Consider the following 16054-nt stretch of genomic DNA (forward strand, 5'->3'; position numbering starts at 1 on the left):
TGAACCCAACCTGTCAGAGAGCGATGTGTTTCACGAGTACTTTGTCTGTGTCTTCAGGCCAGCCCAGAGAGAGCCTGTCTGACTCCCATCTCACCCGCTGACCCCTCTGCTCAGTACTTTGAAGGTAAACTGAGGTTAGATACTTTAAGGGATAGTTTAGATGTGTAGAAGTATTAGGTACTTCTCCATTGTCAGTGTATTACTATACTAAATAAGATGAGATAATCCTTTATTAGTCCCGCAGTGGGGAAATTGCAGGATTACAGCAGAAACATAGTCAAATATAAGTAAACTGTGATAAAAACAGTAAAATGATCCACAATAGCAGTATTATATATACAGACAGAATAAAACGTATTTAACCTGTATTTATATTGCACCAGTTAAAGTGATTGAAGTGTTTTGTGGTCTCCTGCGATGCCGTTTAGAGGACCAGCGCAGGAGGAAAGTAAAGTTCTGCTGTGATGTATTTTAGACACAGAAAAGAATCTATATCAGTTTAAGTGAACGCTATATTTAGAATAATTTCACCTCTTAATCTGCTGTCAGACAGACCTTTCTGTTGGGGACTGAAACCGTTATCTACCTTCACTTCAAAGACACCAGACTCCATCGAAAAAACCTTCGAGAACCGCTGCCTCGATCGGTGTTTGTTTGTGTTATTGTGTGACTTCCAAACTAATTAACACAAAAGTTACACAATAATACAAACAGATGGAGGCAGCTGTACACCAGCAGCTCCGGTGTTGTGAGAGGTACAATTACTGTTTTTGTGAATGGAGCCTTGTGGCTTTGAGGAGAGCGTATCTAACGGCTTCACCTTTCTCTGACGTCCAGATGAATTAGTGACGATCCCAAACGATCCTTTTAAATCCTCCTGCTTTCCCTCTCCAGGCTCCTACCTCCCTGATGGCAGCGCGGTGGACCCCGACTACTACTTCTCCACCATCAGCTCCAGCTTCTCCGTCTCCCCTCTCTTCACCGGCAGCAGCGCTGGAGAGTTCCACGTCCCTCTGGAGATGCTCAGGCAGCTCCTCCACATGGTCAGCAGCCAGCACATGTTCCAGTGAGAGGAGACGCAATCGGACAACGTGGGATTTCATTCTTTGTTTCTCTTCGATAGGTCGAACAGCTTGTGTCCGAGTCGTTTTTAAAATCGCTGGATGAATCCCTGGCAGAGCTTCTGGAGGTACGACTGCAGATGTTTGTCCTCTTCACAGGGTTCTCATGGAAAACCTGGAAGAGTCCTTAAAAAAAATAAAATACCAAAAGTTTAGGAAAAGTCATGTACATGTGTTATATTCATGTAAATGTGTTATATTCATGTGTTCATGACGTTAATTCACGCTGAGTTTGAAATAATTAATATGCTTTTAACAGACATGAAAATCCCTCACCTTTCGGCGAAATTCGCCGTTTTGAAACAAAAATAGGTAACCTACGTGATTCGTGCCCATCCAAAGAGTTTTTGTTTTTGGGAGAGGGGATATATATATATATATATATATATATATATATATATACATACACACACACGCATATATATGTATGTATGTATATATATATGTATGTATGTATATATATATATATATATATATATATATATATATATATATATATATATATATATATATATATATATATATATATATATATATATATATATATATATATATATATATGTACATGTACATGTACACTTGGGTATTGACAAAAGAATAATTAAAACCCATAATGATCATAGTTTGTCAGCTTCTCGACGAGTGACGCTGTTCGGCTCTGACTCTCCCGTCACTGCCCCCCCGCCCCGCTGGTGTCACCTTTTCACCCTCATGAGTTTGCAGGTCTGACTGTAAATGTTAGACCCAGTGACAGCATGAAATGGCTTGCATAATACTTAGTAAGGAGGCCATAATAATGTTTGACTCATGGCTGAAGTTAAGTTTCTCCCCAGGTTGGCAAAAAAAGCATCTCAAAATGCATCAGGTTGATGCTTTAAAATATGCAATATTTACATTTTTCTTACGGGGGAGCATGCCCCCGGACCCCCCTAGAGGGGTAGTATCCTTCTCACCTTTTTCATCCCTGACCCGTTTTCATGCCTGTTTTAAAAGAGAGACTCAAAATATAAGCAGGCATACATACAGGCATCTATATAAATGTTTATTCTTTTAATCAAACTATTGTCTCATTCATTTGTGTCATTTAAGGTTTACTGTATGCTTTGTGTTCTCATTGTTAGTTTAAATACTACATTTACTCACTTTTTACTGTTTACACCCAGACTTCACTCAATGCTTGTAATGGACATTTGGTTTAAAGTCCTGGAAATGCACTGGTCAGAATGAGCATGAACCCTGTCTTTAATAGTTTTTCTACACCACTGCTCCATTGATATGTTTCTGCTTCTTTCTCGTCAGTTGAATCCTGGTCTTCACCTCTACTACAAAACCTTCAGTGATCCTCTGTATGTCGCCATATTTAAAATGCTCAGAGACACACTGTACAATTTAAAAGGTAAAAGAATCCTCCTCTCTTTCCTTAAATTAGCCGCATTTCCTTATAAGCTATGACGGTGAGCTGTACCGATGCTCCCTCTGCTCCCAGACCTCCAGACGGACTACGTGAAGGAGGTCCACGACTTCGTGCTGGAGCAGTTCAGCAGCAGCCAGTCGGAGCTGCAGAGGATCCTGCACGACGTGGAGTACCTGCAGAGCGAGCTGAGCCCGCTGAAGCTGCGCTGCCAGGCCAACGCCGCCTGCGTGGACCTCATGGTGTGGGCCGTGACCGAGGAGCAGGGTGAGCCGCCCGTCTCAGAAGTCCCATCTCCTCAAAAGAAGATGTCTCCCTTTATTTATTTATTTTCCCGCCAGGAGCCGAGAACCTCTGCACCAAACTGTCGGAGAAGCTGCAGTCCAAGACGTCCAGTAAAGTCATCATCGCTCACATGCCGCTGCTCATCTGCTGCCTGCAGGTGAACTACCAGAGAGGAGATTCTCCATTCAGTCAAGTCCTGACGTTATATTATATTTTATAACGCATGTAAACGTTACATTTGATGATTTGAATGATTTTTACGCCACTACATTTATTTAAAAGCCTTAGTTGCTACTTATTTTACAGATTATTTTATTAAATACAATATGAAATCAATATGGATGCATGGCTATATACTTTATGCATCCCAAGGGGAAATTTGTTGTCGAAGTAGCAGCTTACAGAAACAAAAATAAAAAAATAACAAGTAGGGAAGATATATATTGAGAGTATTCATTTAGGAAATTAAATTTAAACAATAGAGAAAGTGCAAAAATGCAAAGTATGTGTATATGAGGTGTATGAAGTGTATATGAACATAAACATGTACAGTGGGTAACAAACAACAAAAGCGGTGATTTATAACCAATAATTATATTCCAATAATAAAATATATATTATTCTGAAAATGGGTCACAAAATGAGCACTTTTAGTTTGGGTATTTTACATACATGTTGATGCTCATACTTATGTACTTTAATTAATATTTTAGCTAGTTCTTATATCTAAATTCTTGAACATTGAGTACTTCCTGTTGTAATCCATTGATCCGTAGAATTAAACTTAAGTTTGAATTTATAAAGCGTGGATGGATAGTTTTTTGTTTCTACACACAAATCCACGTGTGTGTGTGTGTGTGTGTGTGTGTGTGTGTGTGTGTGTGTGTGTGTGTGTGTGTGTGTGTGTGTGTGTGTGTGTGTGTGTGTGCGCGCAGGGCCTGGGCCGTCTGTGTGAGCGCTTCCCGGTGGTCGCTCACTCTGTCACCATGTCGCTGAGGGACTTCTTGGTGGTGCCGTCTCCGGTTCTGGTGAAGCTCTACAAATACCACAGCCAGTACACGGCAGGTGAATCATCCAGGAGCATCGTTACCTCCCAGGTCAATCGCTTCATCTCCGAAATACTCATTTATTTTATCTTTATTTAAGGGGGCAGTGAGATAAAGATCCATGTGACCAACGAACACTCCCAGTCGACCCTCAGCACCCACTCGGCCAAGAAGAGCCAGCCGTCCATGTACGAACAGCTGCGGGACATCTCCATCGATAACATCTGCAGGTGAGCGCACACACACACACACACACACACACACACACACACACACACACACACACACACACACACACACACGCGCCTGAGCAATGGAGCATGCAGAGCATTTAAACATTTAATAATAATAATGCATTTCATTTTTAATGCACTTTTCTTTCAAAAGGATCTCAGAGTGCCACAGAGCCAATATATAATAAAAACATAGTTAAAGCAAAAATTATAGCTCACAATGAATTAACTCAAAGTAAAAAATGCCTTCCTGAATAAAAAGGTTTTTAGGCCAGTCTTAAGAGTATTTCAGCTAGTTTGGTTAAAATATTTAACTATATATCTGTTTTTATATGTAGCATATGAATTAAAAAACACATTTTATTCGTCACTTATTGCTGCAAGTACCGAACACAATGAAAAAAACTAATATTTAGATGTATTTGTGCTCATGATTGAAGGCTCTATATTACAGGAAAATTACACTTTCAGGTGTTTATAACTATAACTATCTATATATCTATCTATATATATCTATATATATATATATATATATATGTATGTATATATATATATATATATATGTTTATACACAATGTTCTGAACACGGCCCTCCTCGGTCTCCAGGTGCCTGAAAGCCGGCCTGACTATGGATAACGTCATTGTTGAAGCGTTCCTCGCCAGTCTGTCCAACCGCCTCTACATCTATCAGGAAAACGACAAGTGAGTCGAGCGCCGCGTTCCTGTGACTGACGAGAAGTTAAAGTCTTCGTTTGAGAAGTGTATATATCCTCCTCTCCTCCACAGGGACGCTCACCTGATCCCAGACCACACCATCAGGGCTCTGGGTCACATCGCCGTGGCCTTGCGGGACACCCCCCGAGTGATGGAGCCCATCCTGCAGATCCTGCAGCAGAAGTTCTGCCAGCCTCCCTCCCAGCTGGACGTCCTCATCGTGGACCAGCTGGGCTGCATGGTCATCACGGGCAATGTGAGTATTTATACATACGTATTTGATCTATTGAAGGAAGTTTTGTAAAAGTCATGTAAATGTGTTATATTCATGTGTTCATGTCTTCATTTACGCTGAGTTTGAAGTAATGAATATGCTTTTAAAAGAAAGACTCAGAATATAAGCAGGCATACATACAGGCATCTATATAAATGTTTATTCTTTTAATCAAACTATTGTCTCATTCATTTGAGTCATTTAAGGTTTACTGTATGCTTTGTATTCTCATTGTGAGTTTAAATACTACATTTACTCACTTTTTACTGTTTACACCCAGACTTCACTAAATGTTTGTCATGACATTTGGTTTAAAGTCCTGGAAAAGTCATGAAATCATTGGTCAAAAGAGTTATGAACCCTGACTCGATGTGTTCAAGCACCGTCGGAAAGATGAAAAATCTGACGGTAATGAAAGTATTTTACAGCTTCTGGCTGATAAACGGTGTAGTTTTTGGCGATTGTGTAAAGGAAACAAAGCTTTTCCATCAGCGGGTTTTGGGGTTCAGAGTGTTAGAAACGATGTCGTTCTGCTCATGTAAAGGTCTTCAGCATATCTAACGCGATACCTTTCCTCTTACCTCAGCAATACATCTACCAGGAAGTGTGGAATCTGTTCCAGCAGATCAGTGTGAAAGCCAGCTCCATGGTCTACTCTAACAAAGACTACAAGGACCATGGATACAGGTGAGTACCTGAGCCGGCACGCTGCTTACAGCGGAGGACGCTCTGTGTTGACGCTCCCTCTCCATGCAGACACTGCTCCCTGGCTGTGATCAACGCTCTGGGGAACATAGCGGCCAACCTGCAGGCCGAGCAGATGGTGGACGAGCTGCTGGTCAACCTGCTGGAGCTCTTCGTCCAGCTGGGTCTGGAGGGGAAGAGAGCCAGCGAGAGAGCTCCGGACAAAGGCCCGGCTCTGAAGGTACGGACGCACAACACTGCTCCCAGACACACAACCACTGCTCCTTAGCGCACAACACTGCTCCCAGACACACAACTACTGCTCCTTAACGCACAACGCTGCTCCCAGACACACAACCACTGCTCCTTAACGCACAACACTGCTCCCAGACACACAACCACTGCTCCTTAACGCACAACACTGCTCCCAGACACACAACTACTGCTCCTTAACGCACACGCATAGACACCGGACGCACAACACTGCTCCCAAACACACAACTACTGCTCCTTAACGCACAACACTGCTCCCAGACACACAACTACTGCTCCCAGACACATAACACTGCTCCCAGACACACAACCACTGCTCCTTAACGCACAACACTGCTCCCAGACACACAACCACTGCTCCTTAACGCACAACACTGCTCCCAGACACACAACTACTGCTCCTTAACGCACAACACTGCTCCCAGACACACAACTACTGCTCCTTAACGCACACGCATAGACACCGGACGCACAACACTGCTCCCAAACACACAACTACTGCTCCTTAACGCACAACACTGCTCCCAGACACACAACTACTGCTCCTTAACGCACACGCATAGACACCGGACGCACAACACTGCTCCCAAACACACAACTACTGCTCCCAGACACACAACACTGCTCCCAGACACACAACTACTGCTCCTTAACGCACAACACTGCTCCCAGACACACAACCACTGCTCCTTAACACACAACACTGCTCCCAGACACACAACTACTGCTCCTTAACGCACACGCATAGACACCGGACGCACAACACTGCTCCCAAACACACAACTACTGCTCCCAGACGCACAACACTGCTCCCAGACACACAACCACTGCTCCTTAACGCACAACACTGCTCCCAGACACACAACTACTGCTCCTTAACACACAACACTGCTCCCAGACACACAACTACTGCTCCTTAACGCACAACACTGCTCCCAGACACACAACTACTGCTCCTTAACGCACAACACTGCTCCCAGACACACAACTACTGCTCCTTAACGCACAACACTGCTCCCAGACACACAACTACTGCTCCTTAACGCACAACACTGCTCCCAGACACACAACCACTGCTCCTTAACACACAACACTGCTCCCAGACACACAACTACTGCTCCTTAACGCACACGCATAGACACCGGACGCACAACACTGCTCCCAAACACACAACTACTGCTCCCAGACGCACAACACTGCTCCCAGACACACAACCACTGCTCCTTAACGCACAACACTGCTCCCAGACACACAACTACTGCTCCTTAACACACAACACTGCTCCCAGACACACAACTACTGCTCCTTAACGCACAACACTGCTCCCAGACACACAACTACTGCTCCTTAACGCACAACACTGCTCCCAGACACACAACTACTGCTCCTTAACGCACAACACTGCTCCCAGACGCACAACACTGCTCCCAGACACACAACTACTGCTCCTTAACGCACACGCATAGACACCGGACGCACAACACTGCTCCCAAACACACAACTACTGCTCCCAGACGCACAACACTGCTCCCAAACACACAACACTGCTCCTTAACGCACACGCATAGACACCGGACGCACAACACTACTCCCAGACACACAACTACTGCTCCTTAACGCACAACACTGCTCCCAGACACACAACTACTGCTCCTTAACGCACAACACTGCTCCCAGACACACAACTACTGCTCCTTAACGCACACGCATAGACACCGGACGCACAACACTGCTCCCAAACACACAACTACTGCTCCCAGACGCACAACACTGCTCCCAAACACACAACACTGCTCCTTAACGCACACGCATAGACACCGGACGCACAACACTGCTCCCAGACACACAACTACTGCTCCTTAACGCACAACACTGCTCCCAGACACACAACTACTGCTCCCAAACACACAACTACTGCTCCTTAACGCACAACACTGCTCCCAGACACACAACTACTGCTCCCAAACACACAACTACTGCTCCCAGACGCACAACTACTGCTCCCAAACACACAACTACTGCTCCCAAACACACAACTACTGCTCCTAAACACACAACTACTGCTCCCAGACGCACAACACTGCTCCCAAACACACAACTACTGCTCCCAAACACACAACTACTGCTCCCAAACACACAACTACTGCTCCCAAACACACAACTACTGCTCCTAAACACACAACTACTGCTCCCAGACGCACAACACTGCTCCAAAAGAAATACAAACGAATGCGGCTGAAAGGTTTATCACACAAAATGATCTTTTTACAGCATATTTACATCATAGCAGTTTCAATAAGAACACCTCACAGTCATGAAAAAAGTTTATTCTTAATTTAACATTTCCTGTTTCAAAATAAAAGCCTGTGGAAAGAGGCCCTTCATGTGTTAGCTTAAGGCTTTTATTTTTTTATATTTTTTTGCAGGACAGTAAGTTGCACGGCTCCATAAATTGATAGCGACCCGTCTTTTTAAATGAGGATTGCAGTTATTATTTGCAAATGAGCACAAGCTCCTGAACGTTTCATGTCCAGCATGAGTGTGAAAGGTAAACTCTTAAGTAGAGAGAAGGGCCGGCAGCAGTTTGTTTAGGAATGATAAATATTGACATGAATGTTCAAGAGCGCCATCAACTAGAAAACATCTTTACGGTTAAAAGAATAAACAAAACCGGTCTGTCCAATATTTTAAAATAAAAAAATGTAATAGTTTTCGTGTCTACAAAAAGCCAGGATTCAAGGTGCAGTATGGTTGTAACTAATTGAGACACGAAGAGACGACGACTTTTCTAAATGGCCGCCGTCTAAAACCCTGCAGCTGCCCGTCTCTGTCTTTTTGTTTGGTAACTCGACTGCTACTCTCTTCTTCCTCTCCAAGGCGCTGCATCCTGTTGCACTCGGTTGTGAAACGTAATAAAGTGAATTGTTGTCGTAAAAAGACCTGGAGCGTGAAGTGTGCGTGATTGTTCTCCGCAGGCGTCGAGCAGCGCTGGAAACCTCGGGGTCCTGATCCCAGTTATCGCCGTGGTGAGTGTTCATTTCTTTTATCACTGCTTCCTGTTACGTTTCCTCTTTTTTTATACATGGGTCAGTGGAAACCAAGCAAATTAGCTCCATTTAGCCTCTGAAACTCTGATAACGCCCTGAATACATTTTTAAACATTGTTTTTGTAGAACATATAAGTTCAAAAGGGGAAATAAACTCAAACTTGCTTTGTCACATCCTTCTGCAGATGTCTTCATATTACCGAAGTAGACTAACATACATGACTTGTATATTATATTGTACATCATAGCTCAGAATTTTGACTATAATCATATGGACATTTCAGCAGAACTAACATTTCAGGACATAACCGCAATTTCCCCTCAACATGGTTGAGCAACAGACAGATATTTGCTTGTAATTTGTGGGGAAATGAAGAACCTGATTCCATCCCTCCATCACGGTTCTCTGCAAGTACGCGAGGAAGTTGAGGACGGTCGCTTCCTCCAAATATACAACAATCACACCAAGCTCTTCTTCCCATTTCAGTTTTCCCTAACTCTTCTCTCTTCTTCCCGTCAGCTGACCAAGAGGTTGCCACCGATCAAGGAGGCGAAGCCGCGTCTGCAGAAGCTCTTCCGGGACTTCTGGCTGTACTCTGTGGTCATGGGCTTCGCCGTGGAGGGCTCAGGTACAGGTAACGTCCCATCGGGGAAGAATGCTTTCGCACTTCAATTGCGTGCCGCGCTTCAGCGATGTCGCGACTCTTGTTGAACTCTGCAGGCCTGTGGCCGGAGGAATGGTACGAGGGAGTCTGCGAGATCGCCACCAAATCGCCGCTGCTCACGTTTCCCAGCGGGGAGCCTTTGCGCTCGGAGCTGCAGTATAACTCTGCGCTGAAGAACGACACCGTCACCGCGGTACGGCGGCACCGAGCGCACAAACACGCTCCCGGCGAGGTCGACCCCGGCTCACGGGTCGGTTTGTTGTCGTGTGTTTCAGGCGGAGCTGAACGACCTGCGCAGCACCATCATCAACCTGCTGGACCCGCCCCCCGAGGTGGCCGCGCTCATCAACAAGCTGGACTTTGCCATGTCCACGTATCTGCTGTCTGTTTACAGGCTGGAGTACATGAGGTATGCCGACGCTGTCCACGCGACACATGCTGATTCCACAGGGTTCTTACGTCATGGAAAACCTGGAAGAGTCATGTATGAACCCTGATTCCATCTTCTTCTGTTTCAGGATGCTGCGAGCTCTGGACTCGGACCGCTTTCAGGTCATGTTTCGATACTCTGAAGACCGAGCGATACAGAAGGATAAATCTGGTGAGCAGAAGAGCGAAAACACACTCAACGTGTGGTATTACCTCTTTTACTAGTGCCTTCATATTAAATATGTTCTTTTCCAGGCATGATGCAGTGTGTGATCGCCGTCAGCGACAAGGTGTTTGAGGTCTTCCTGCATATGATGGCTGAAAAGGTGAGGGAGATGTTTTTAACACGTCTGGTGCATTTTAACTCCTCTTTCAGGCACAAACCTTGGTTTTGTGCCGTTAACATAAAGGAACATTGTCTCATACAATATGTATTGTAGGGAGTTCCTGTGCAGAGACACAGAACATGAATACAAGTAGCTGGTTTATCACTGAAGCAGAGGAAACTGTGTTCATGATTTAATGTCTGATGAAAGCAGAGAGTCAGAAACGGTGAAGTCTGAATTGTTTGGAAAATAAAAATATACGGGCAGAAAATTAAAACCTTTTACTGTAAAAGTACATTTACAGTAAAACATTTACTGCAGTACATTTACAGCAGAGAAACATTTTTCTGATTATTTTATTCATTTTGCCTGACTTGTGTTCTCATCCTTCAAAGGAATTCACTGCTAATATCAGATATGTTTGTTGAATATTCTCAGAGATTATAAAGTCACACATTTGCGAGAAAAAACTCTCTGAGCTTTGTCACAAATTAAACAAGGTTGGAAAAGAAAGAAAACCACAAGGTGCTTAATGTCAACAGACATTTGATGACATCACCAGATGGGCACGTTGCACTACTTTCTGACATTTCATCACCGACCCGACAATTCATTGTTTTTTTTGTATTTTCAGCCCAAAACCAAAGCCCACGAGGAGGAGCTGGAGCGCCACGCCCAGTTCCTCCTGGTCAACTTCAACCACATCCACAAGAGGATCCGCAGAGTCGCCGACAAATATCTATCCGGCCTGGCTGAAACGTGAGCATCGACCCACGGGTCACTCGGGATGCGACACGGGACTCTGTCAGCTCCATAGAATCAGCTGCACCCGTTCCCCGTGTTCCAGTAGTCGTAGGAACCCCAAATGAGTTCTAATACTTCAGAATTTTCAAAAATGGAAAAATTCCTTATTTTATGGCAAAACATTGGCCGATTTGGGCATGCTGGGTACCGAAATATTCATCAGCTTCTGCACTTGCTGTATGACGAGGAGAAGAAAAGAAACTCTGGTCATTTTGTAGCTTTTCAGGTACTAATAGGGTTTATCAGGATGTAGATTGCTTTGTTAGACTCCCACAAGCCCGTAAGGTTACGGGGATGTGTGTTTTATTGAACTCCGACTTACTTTTTAACGTTTTAGTGAAACGTTACGATCACCGCGGCAAGTCACGGTGTTTACGTAATTAATTAAATTTAACGGTTACTTTTAAAAAAAAATTCAACCATAGGTCTCTTCTCACAAGGGTTACGGTATTGTAGCAATTGAAGTTAAACAACCATGTGGTTGCAGAGACAATTAAGGAAACGTTTAAAGAAACTGAGAATAGGCGCGCTCTTGGTGCTTAGACTTTAAAAAGCAGAAGCCTCAACGGTGTTTTCCCTCCTCAGTTTCCCTCACCTGTTGTGGAGCGGCCGTGTGCTGAGGACCATGCTGGACATCCTGCAGACGCTCTCCCTGTCGCTCAGCGCGGTGAGGCAGGCATCAGTGTCTGGTCTTCATGCTTCACCCTGTGAACAATGCAATAACTACGGTCTCCACTTTCACAGAGCAGTGTTCTCAACCCTTTTCAGTGAAGTACCACCTTAACCAGTAAAAGGCTTTTTCGGGTTGGAAAAAAGTATATATAATACACATCGCTGTGACATCAGTGTCTGATTTAATTACAATATATGAAAAGTCAGTTCAGGAACTTACACTTATATTTTATTGAATATTTATAAAATAACATTTTTTTTAGTTTTTTTTTAATGGATGCTAATTTTTAATATTTTCTTAAAAAATCGCACATACTCCCATTTGAGAACCACTGTTATATGCAAATGCTTCTTATCCCTAAAATCTAATGGAATAATACAATAAAATAAAAGTATTGAAATTGTGTCATTAATAAAAAACAATAAAACAAAATATGGACATGCATTTTCATGAAATTTGAATAAATAAACCGAGAAAACCCATTTTTCCAAAACAATTCTGAATGTGGAAACATGAAGAAAATGTTTCTCAACACAACTAAGGTTATTTGAACTATGTACATTTACTTTTTTTTTTTTAAATAGGATCATTTTAGCACTAAAAAAAAGAACCTTTGCTTTTATGCTGCAAAGAATAAACGCTCGAGCTATTATGTTTTTTTTATTTGAGATGATGAAATAGTAATGACGTTTATGCTCCATTGCAGGACATTCACAAAGACCCGCCGTACTACGACATCCCCGACACGCCGCACAGAATCACCGTCCCAGACACGTATGAAGCCAGAGAGGTAATGGTGCTTCATTAGGATCCACGTTGCTACTCTGCACCTCAGACTGCCTTTACCAGTTCTCCTGTATATGTAATGTATCTCAAAAAGATCAAAAACAACATCTTATCTTTTAATTTTAGAGCATAGTGAAGGATTTTGCTGCACGTTGTGGGGAGATCCTGAAAGAAGCGATGAAGTGGGCGCCGTCCGTGACCAAGTCCCACCTCCAGGTAACCCGGCGTTACAACACAAGTAAACCACGTGATTAACAAGCGCCATCGCGGCCTTAAACGTGGTTGTAACCGCTCTCTTCCAGGAGTATCTGAACAAGCATCAGAACTGGGTGTCGGGTCTCTCCCAGCACACCGGCCTGGCCATGGCCACAGAAAGCATCCTGCACTTCGCCGGCTACAACCGACAGAGCACGACCCTGGGGGTAGGTCACAGGTCACAGGTCCGAAGTTCAAGCGGCTCCAGAACGGAGCCCTGTGGGACGCCACAAACTGTAGCTGCTTTACGATGTTTTGCAGAGACGATCCTTTTAGATTTATTTGCCCAAACGCATCTTGAATACTTACAGTCTACGTATGTGAAGCCCCTTTTTAGAAATTCATTTGTTTTTTAAACGTGATTGTCGTTTTACTTATTAGTCTGAATAAACGGCACTTTTACACACAAGTCGGACTTTAATACAAACAGCTTTCTGTAAATGTTCTAGTCAAGTTTGAATAAAGTCATAAGGAACATTTACACAACAAGAGTTTCGTATTCTGTGTCTGAAAAGAGCCCAATAAAGTAGTTAATCTGTTTTCCCCTGTAGTCCACTCAGCTGACTGAGAGACCTGCCTGTGTGAAGAAGGACTACTCTAACTTCATGGCCTCCCTCAACCTCAGGAACAGATACGCTGGAGAGGTAGCTGTGATTCACACTTATTTGCTTCATATTTTTCTGCCTTATCTATATGAAATCCAGATTGAACGGCGCCTCCTGTGCCGTTTGATCGTCTGTATTGACGTTTAAAACGAGTGAGCACGAAGAAAGATGGAGGCAACAACATGCCGTCCTCTTTTCGAGCAGCCTCAAAGCATTTGTTCTCTCAATGAGCCGCACTCTTGTGTTCTGCATATTTGAACCGTAACTCAAGCGGATCCTGTGGACATGAACTCTGAAACCTCCGCTTCTCCGGCTCACGTGCTCTCCTCTCTTTCCTCTGCAGGTGTCGGGTATGATCCACTTCGCCCAGGCAGTGAAAGGACACTCCGATCTGAGCCGGATGATGATCAAGCAGATGGGGGAGGTTCTCGACTCGGCCCAGCCTGAGGGCTTCACGGAGGCCATGTTCAAACTGGCCGCCTTGCTCATCAGCACCAAAGGTCTCTCTCTCTCTCTCTCTCTCTCTCTCTCTCTCTCTCTCTTTTTCTTTCTCTCTCTTTTATCTTTTATTTTGAAGTGGCAATAGACGACTGCATAGTGAAAGCACCAATCTCCACGCTATATATATTATAATATATATATTAAATCCTCCGTCTTGTCTGTAAAATGCGCTGGACTTCTTCTGTGGTGTCTCCAGAGTGCGACCCTCAGCTCCTGCACCACCTCTGCTGGTCTCCTCTCAAGATGTTCACGGCACACGGCATGGAAACCGCCATCGCCTGCTGGGAGTGGCTGCTGGCAGCTCGAGTGGGAGTGGAAGTACCGGTACGTCCTCTTTATTTTGAGGTCATTTTAAATGTGCGTGTGTCCCCGTCGATGCACTTTAACCTTTTATAAAACAGACCTATTTTTAGACTTCTCCTTGAAAATGTCAAACTAAAAAGGGTGTATCTCTGCAACCACTAGGGCTGTTTGAATAGTGTTGGTGTTATAATAAAAGGTACACGTGTGAGAGTGTGTTCAGATGTGTACATATCAGTCTATATGTTACTGGTAAAGAGTAAATGAAGAGGACACACCGTTTTAAAGAACAACCTTTGAGTCTTCTCGCCTTATAAAAGGTTGTAATAACTCCCCTCCTCGCGGCCTAGTTCATGCGTGAGATGGCGGGCGCCTGGCAGATGACCGTGGAGCTGAAGATGGGCTTGTTCTCCGACGCCAAGGTGGAGGCCGACCCTCTGGCCGCATCGGAGGAGAGCCAGCCGATCCCCTGCCCTCCGGACGTCACCCCTCACCACATCTGGATCGAGGTCGGGGGAAAAACTCACTCTGTCTGTTCGTATCGATCGTCTCCTCCTCCGTTGTTTCCTCTGACGCCGTTCCCTTTTTTCTCTCCCCCACCCCTCCAGTTTCTAGTCCAGCGGTTTGAGATAGCGAAGTATTCCAGCGCAGATCAAGTGGAGATCTTCGGCAGTTTGCTGCATCGCTCGCTGTCTCTCAACGTCGGCGGAGCGAAGAGCAGCCTGAACCGCCACGTCGCCGCCATCGGTCCTCGTTTCAGGTCCATAACTAAGTTAACTGTGGAATGTTTCCTGGTCCTTGTACTTCCCTGTTTGTTCTTCTTGGTGATTTCCTCCTGTGTGCTGCAGGCTGCTGACTCTGGGTCTGTCGCTGCTGCACTCTGACGTCCTCACCAACTCGACTGTCAGAAACGTGCTGCGAGAGAAGATTTATTCTACAGCCTTTGATTACTTCAGGTACCACACATTCGATTGGTCGACTTATGTCTTTTTTGTGTGTTTTTTTTTCAATAATTTTGTCCCTACAGTATCAGAAAACTGTGTAAAATGTCCCGGAGTTTGAAGCGATGACTTCATATTTCTTGTTTTTTCCAAAACAACCCAAAGGAACAAATGATAGAAAGTAGATTTAGTACTTATTAATAAATGTTAGCACGCTAAACTAAGAGGGTGAACATGTTAAACATGAATCCCGTCAACTTGTTAGCATGCTGACGTTAACGTTGAACTCAAAGCACGAAGAATTGTACAAAGGTTGAGTAAAAACTTCTGTTTTTCTTTTTCTGACCTGCCAGTTAAAAGCTAGTGTTTCTCTTTCATGGAAATTTTAAATTAAATTGTATGTTCAAAACGTATTAAGTTAGTGGTTCCAAATATTTTCATGGTTAAGGCTCATTTTGGACTTGATTTTTAAGATATGCATTGGGAATCAACAGCAAACTTGCAGTGAAAAACAAGACAAACAATAAAATAAACTAATAAATCAATATACCTAAATACGTAGGCAAGGCACGTTTATTTGTATCGCACATTTCAACAACATGGCAATTCAAAGTGCTTCACATGAAACCATTAAAAGCATCCAAACATAATCCAAAGTAAAACATTAAAAAGCTAAAAATA

The 16054-nt window shown here is 43.9% G+C and overlaps 1 protein-coding gene across 2 annotated transcripts in view; it reads left to right on the top strand.

Annotated features, from left to right (window-relative positions):
• The window catches only part of pi4kaa (phosphatidylinositol 4-kinase, catalytic, alpha a), a gene marked incomplete at its 5' end in the record, with an annotated part of 44411 nt that overhangs the window by 16716 nt on the left and 11641 nt on the right, over positions 1 to 16054 (top strand). For both annotated transcript variants that reach the window (XM_079235460.1, XM_079235461.1), the window contains 29 exons: positions 58 to 124; positions 895 to 1043; positions 1124 to 1189; positions 2421 to 2517; positions 2608 to 2799; positions 2874 to 2974; positions 3753 to 3882; positions 3964 to 4093; positions 4703 to 4798; positions 4883 to 5066; positions 5671 to 5771; positions 5841 to 6009; positions 9017 to 9067; positions 9609 to 9717; positions 9810 to 9946; positions 10029 to 10162; positions 10272 to 10354; positions 10438 to 10508; positions 11143 to 11267; positions 11898 to 11979; positions 12692 to 12775; positions 12898 to 12987; positions 13074 to 13193; positions 13578 to 13670; positions 13975 to 14131; positions 14329 to 14456; positions 14783 to 14941; positions 15041 to 15192; positions 15281 to 15388. In XM_079235460.1, the coding sequence (XP_079091586.1) occupies positions 58 to 124; positions 895 to 1043; positions 1124 to 1189; positions 2421 to 2517; positions 2608 to 2799; positions 2874 to 2974; positions 3753 to 3882; positions 3964 to 4093; positions 4703 to 4798; positions 4883 to 5066; positions 5671 to 5771; positions 5841 to 6009; positions 9017 to 9067; positions 9609 to 9717; positions 9810 to 9946; positions 10029 to 10162; positions 10272 to 10354; positions 10438 to 10508; positions 11143 to 11267; positions 11898 to 11979; positions 12692 to 12775; positions 12898 to 12987; positions 13074 to 13193; positions 13578 to 13670; positions 13975 to 14131; positions 14329 to 14456; positions 14783 to 14941; positions 15041 to 15192; positions 15281 to 15388 (3365 nt within the window). The remainder of the gene's footprint in view (positions 1 to 57; positions 125 to 894; positions 1044 to 1123; positions 1190 to 2420; positions 2518 to 2607; positions 2800 to 2873; positions 2975 to 3752; positions 3883 to 3963; positions 4094 to 4702; positions 4799 to 4882; positions 5067 to 5670; positions 5772 to 5840; positions 6010 to 9016; positions 9068 to 9608; positions 9718 to 9809; positions 9947 to 10028; positions 10163 to 10271; positions 10355 to 10437; positions 10509 to 11142; positions 11268 to 11897; positions 11980 to 12691; positions 12776 to 12897; positions 12988 to 13073; positions 13194 to 13577; positions 13671 to 13974; positions 14132 to 14328; positions 14457 to 14782; positions 14942 to 15040; positions 15193 to 15280; positions 15389 to 16054) is intronic.

Source organism: Taurulus bubalis (genome assembly GCF_910589615.1).
Source record: "Taurulus bubalis genome assembly, chromosome: 19".
NCBI classification, from domain to species: domain Eukaryota; kingdom Metazoa; phylum Chordata; class Actinopteri; order Perciformes; family Cottidae; genus Taurulus; species Taurulus bubalis.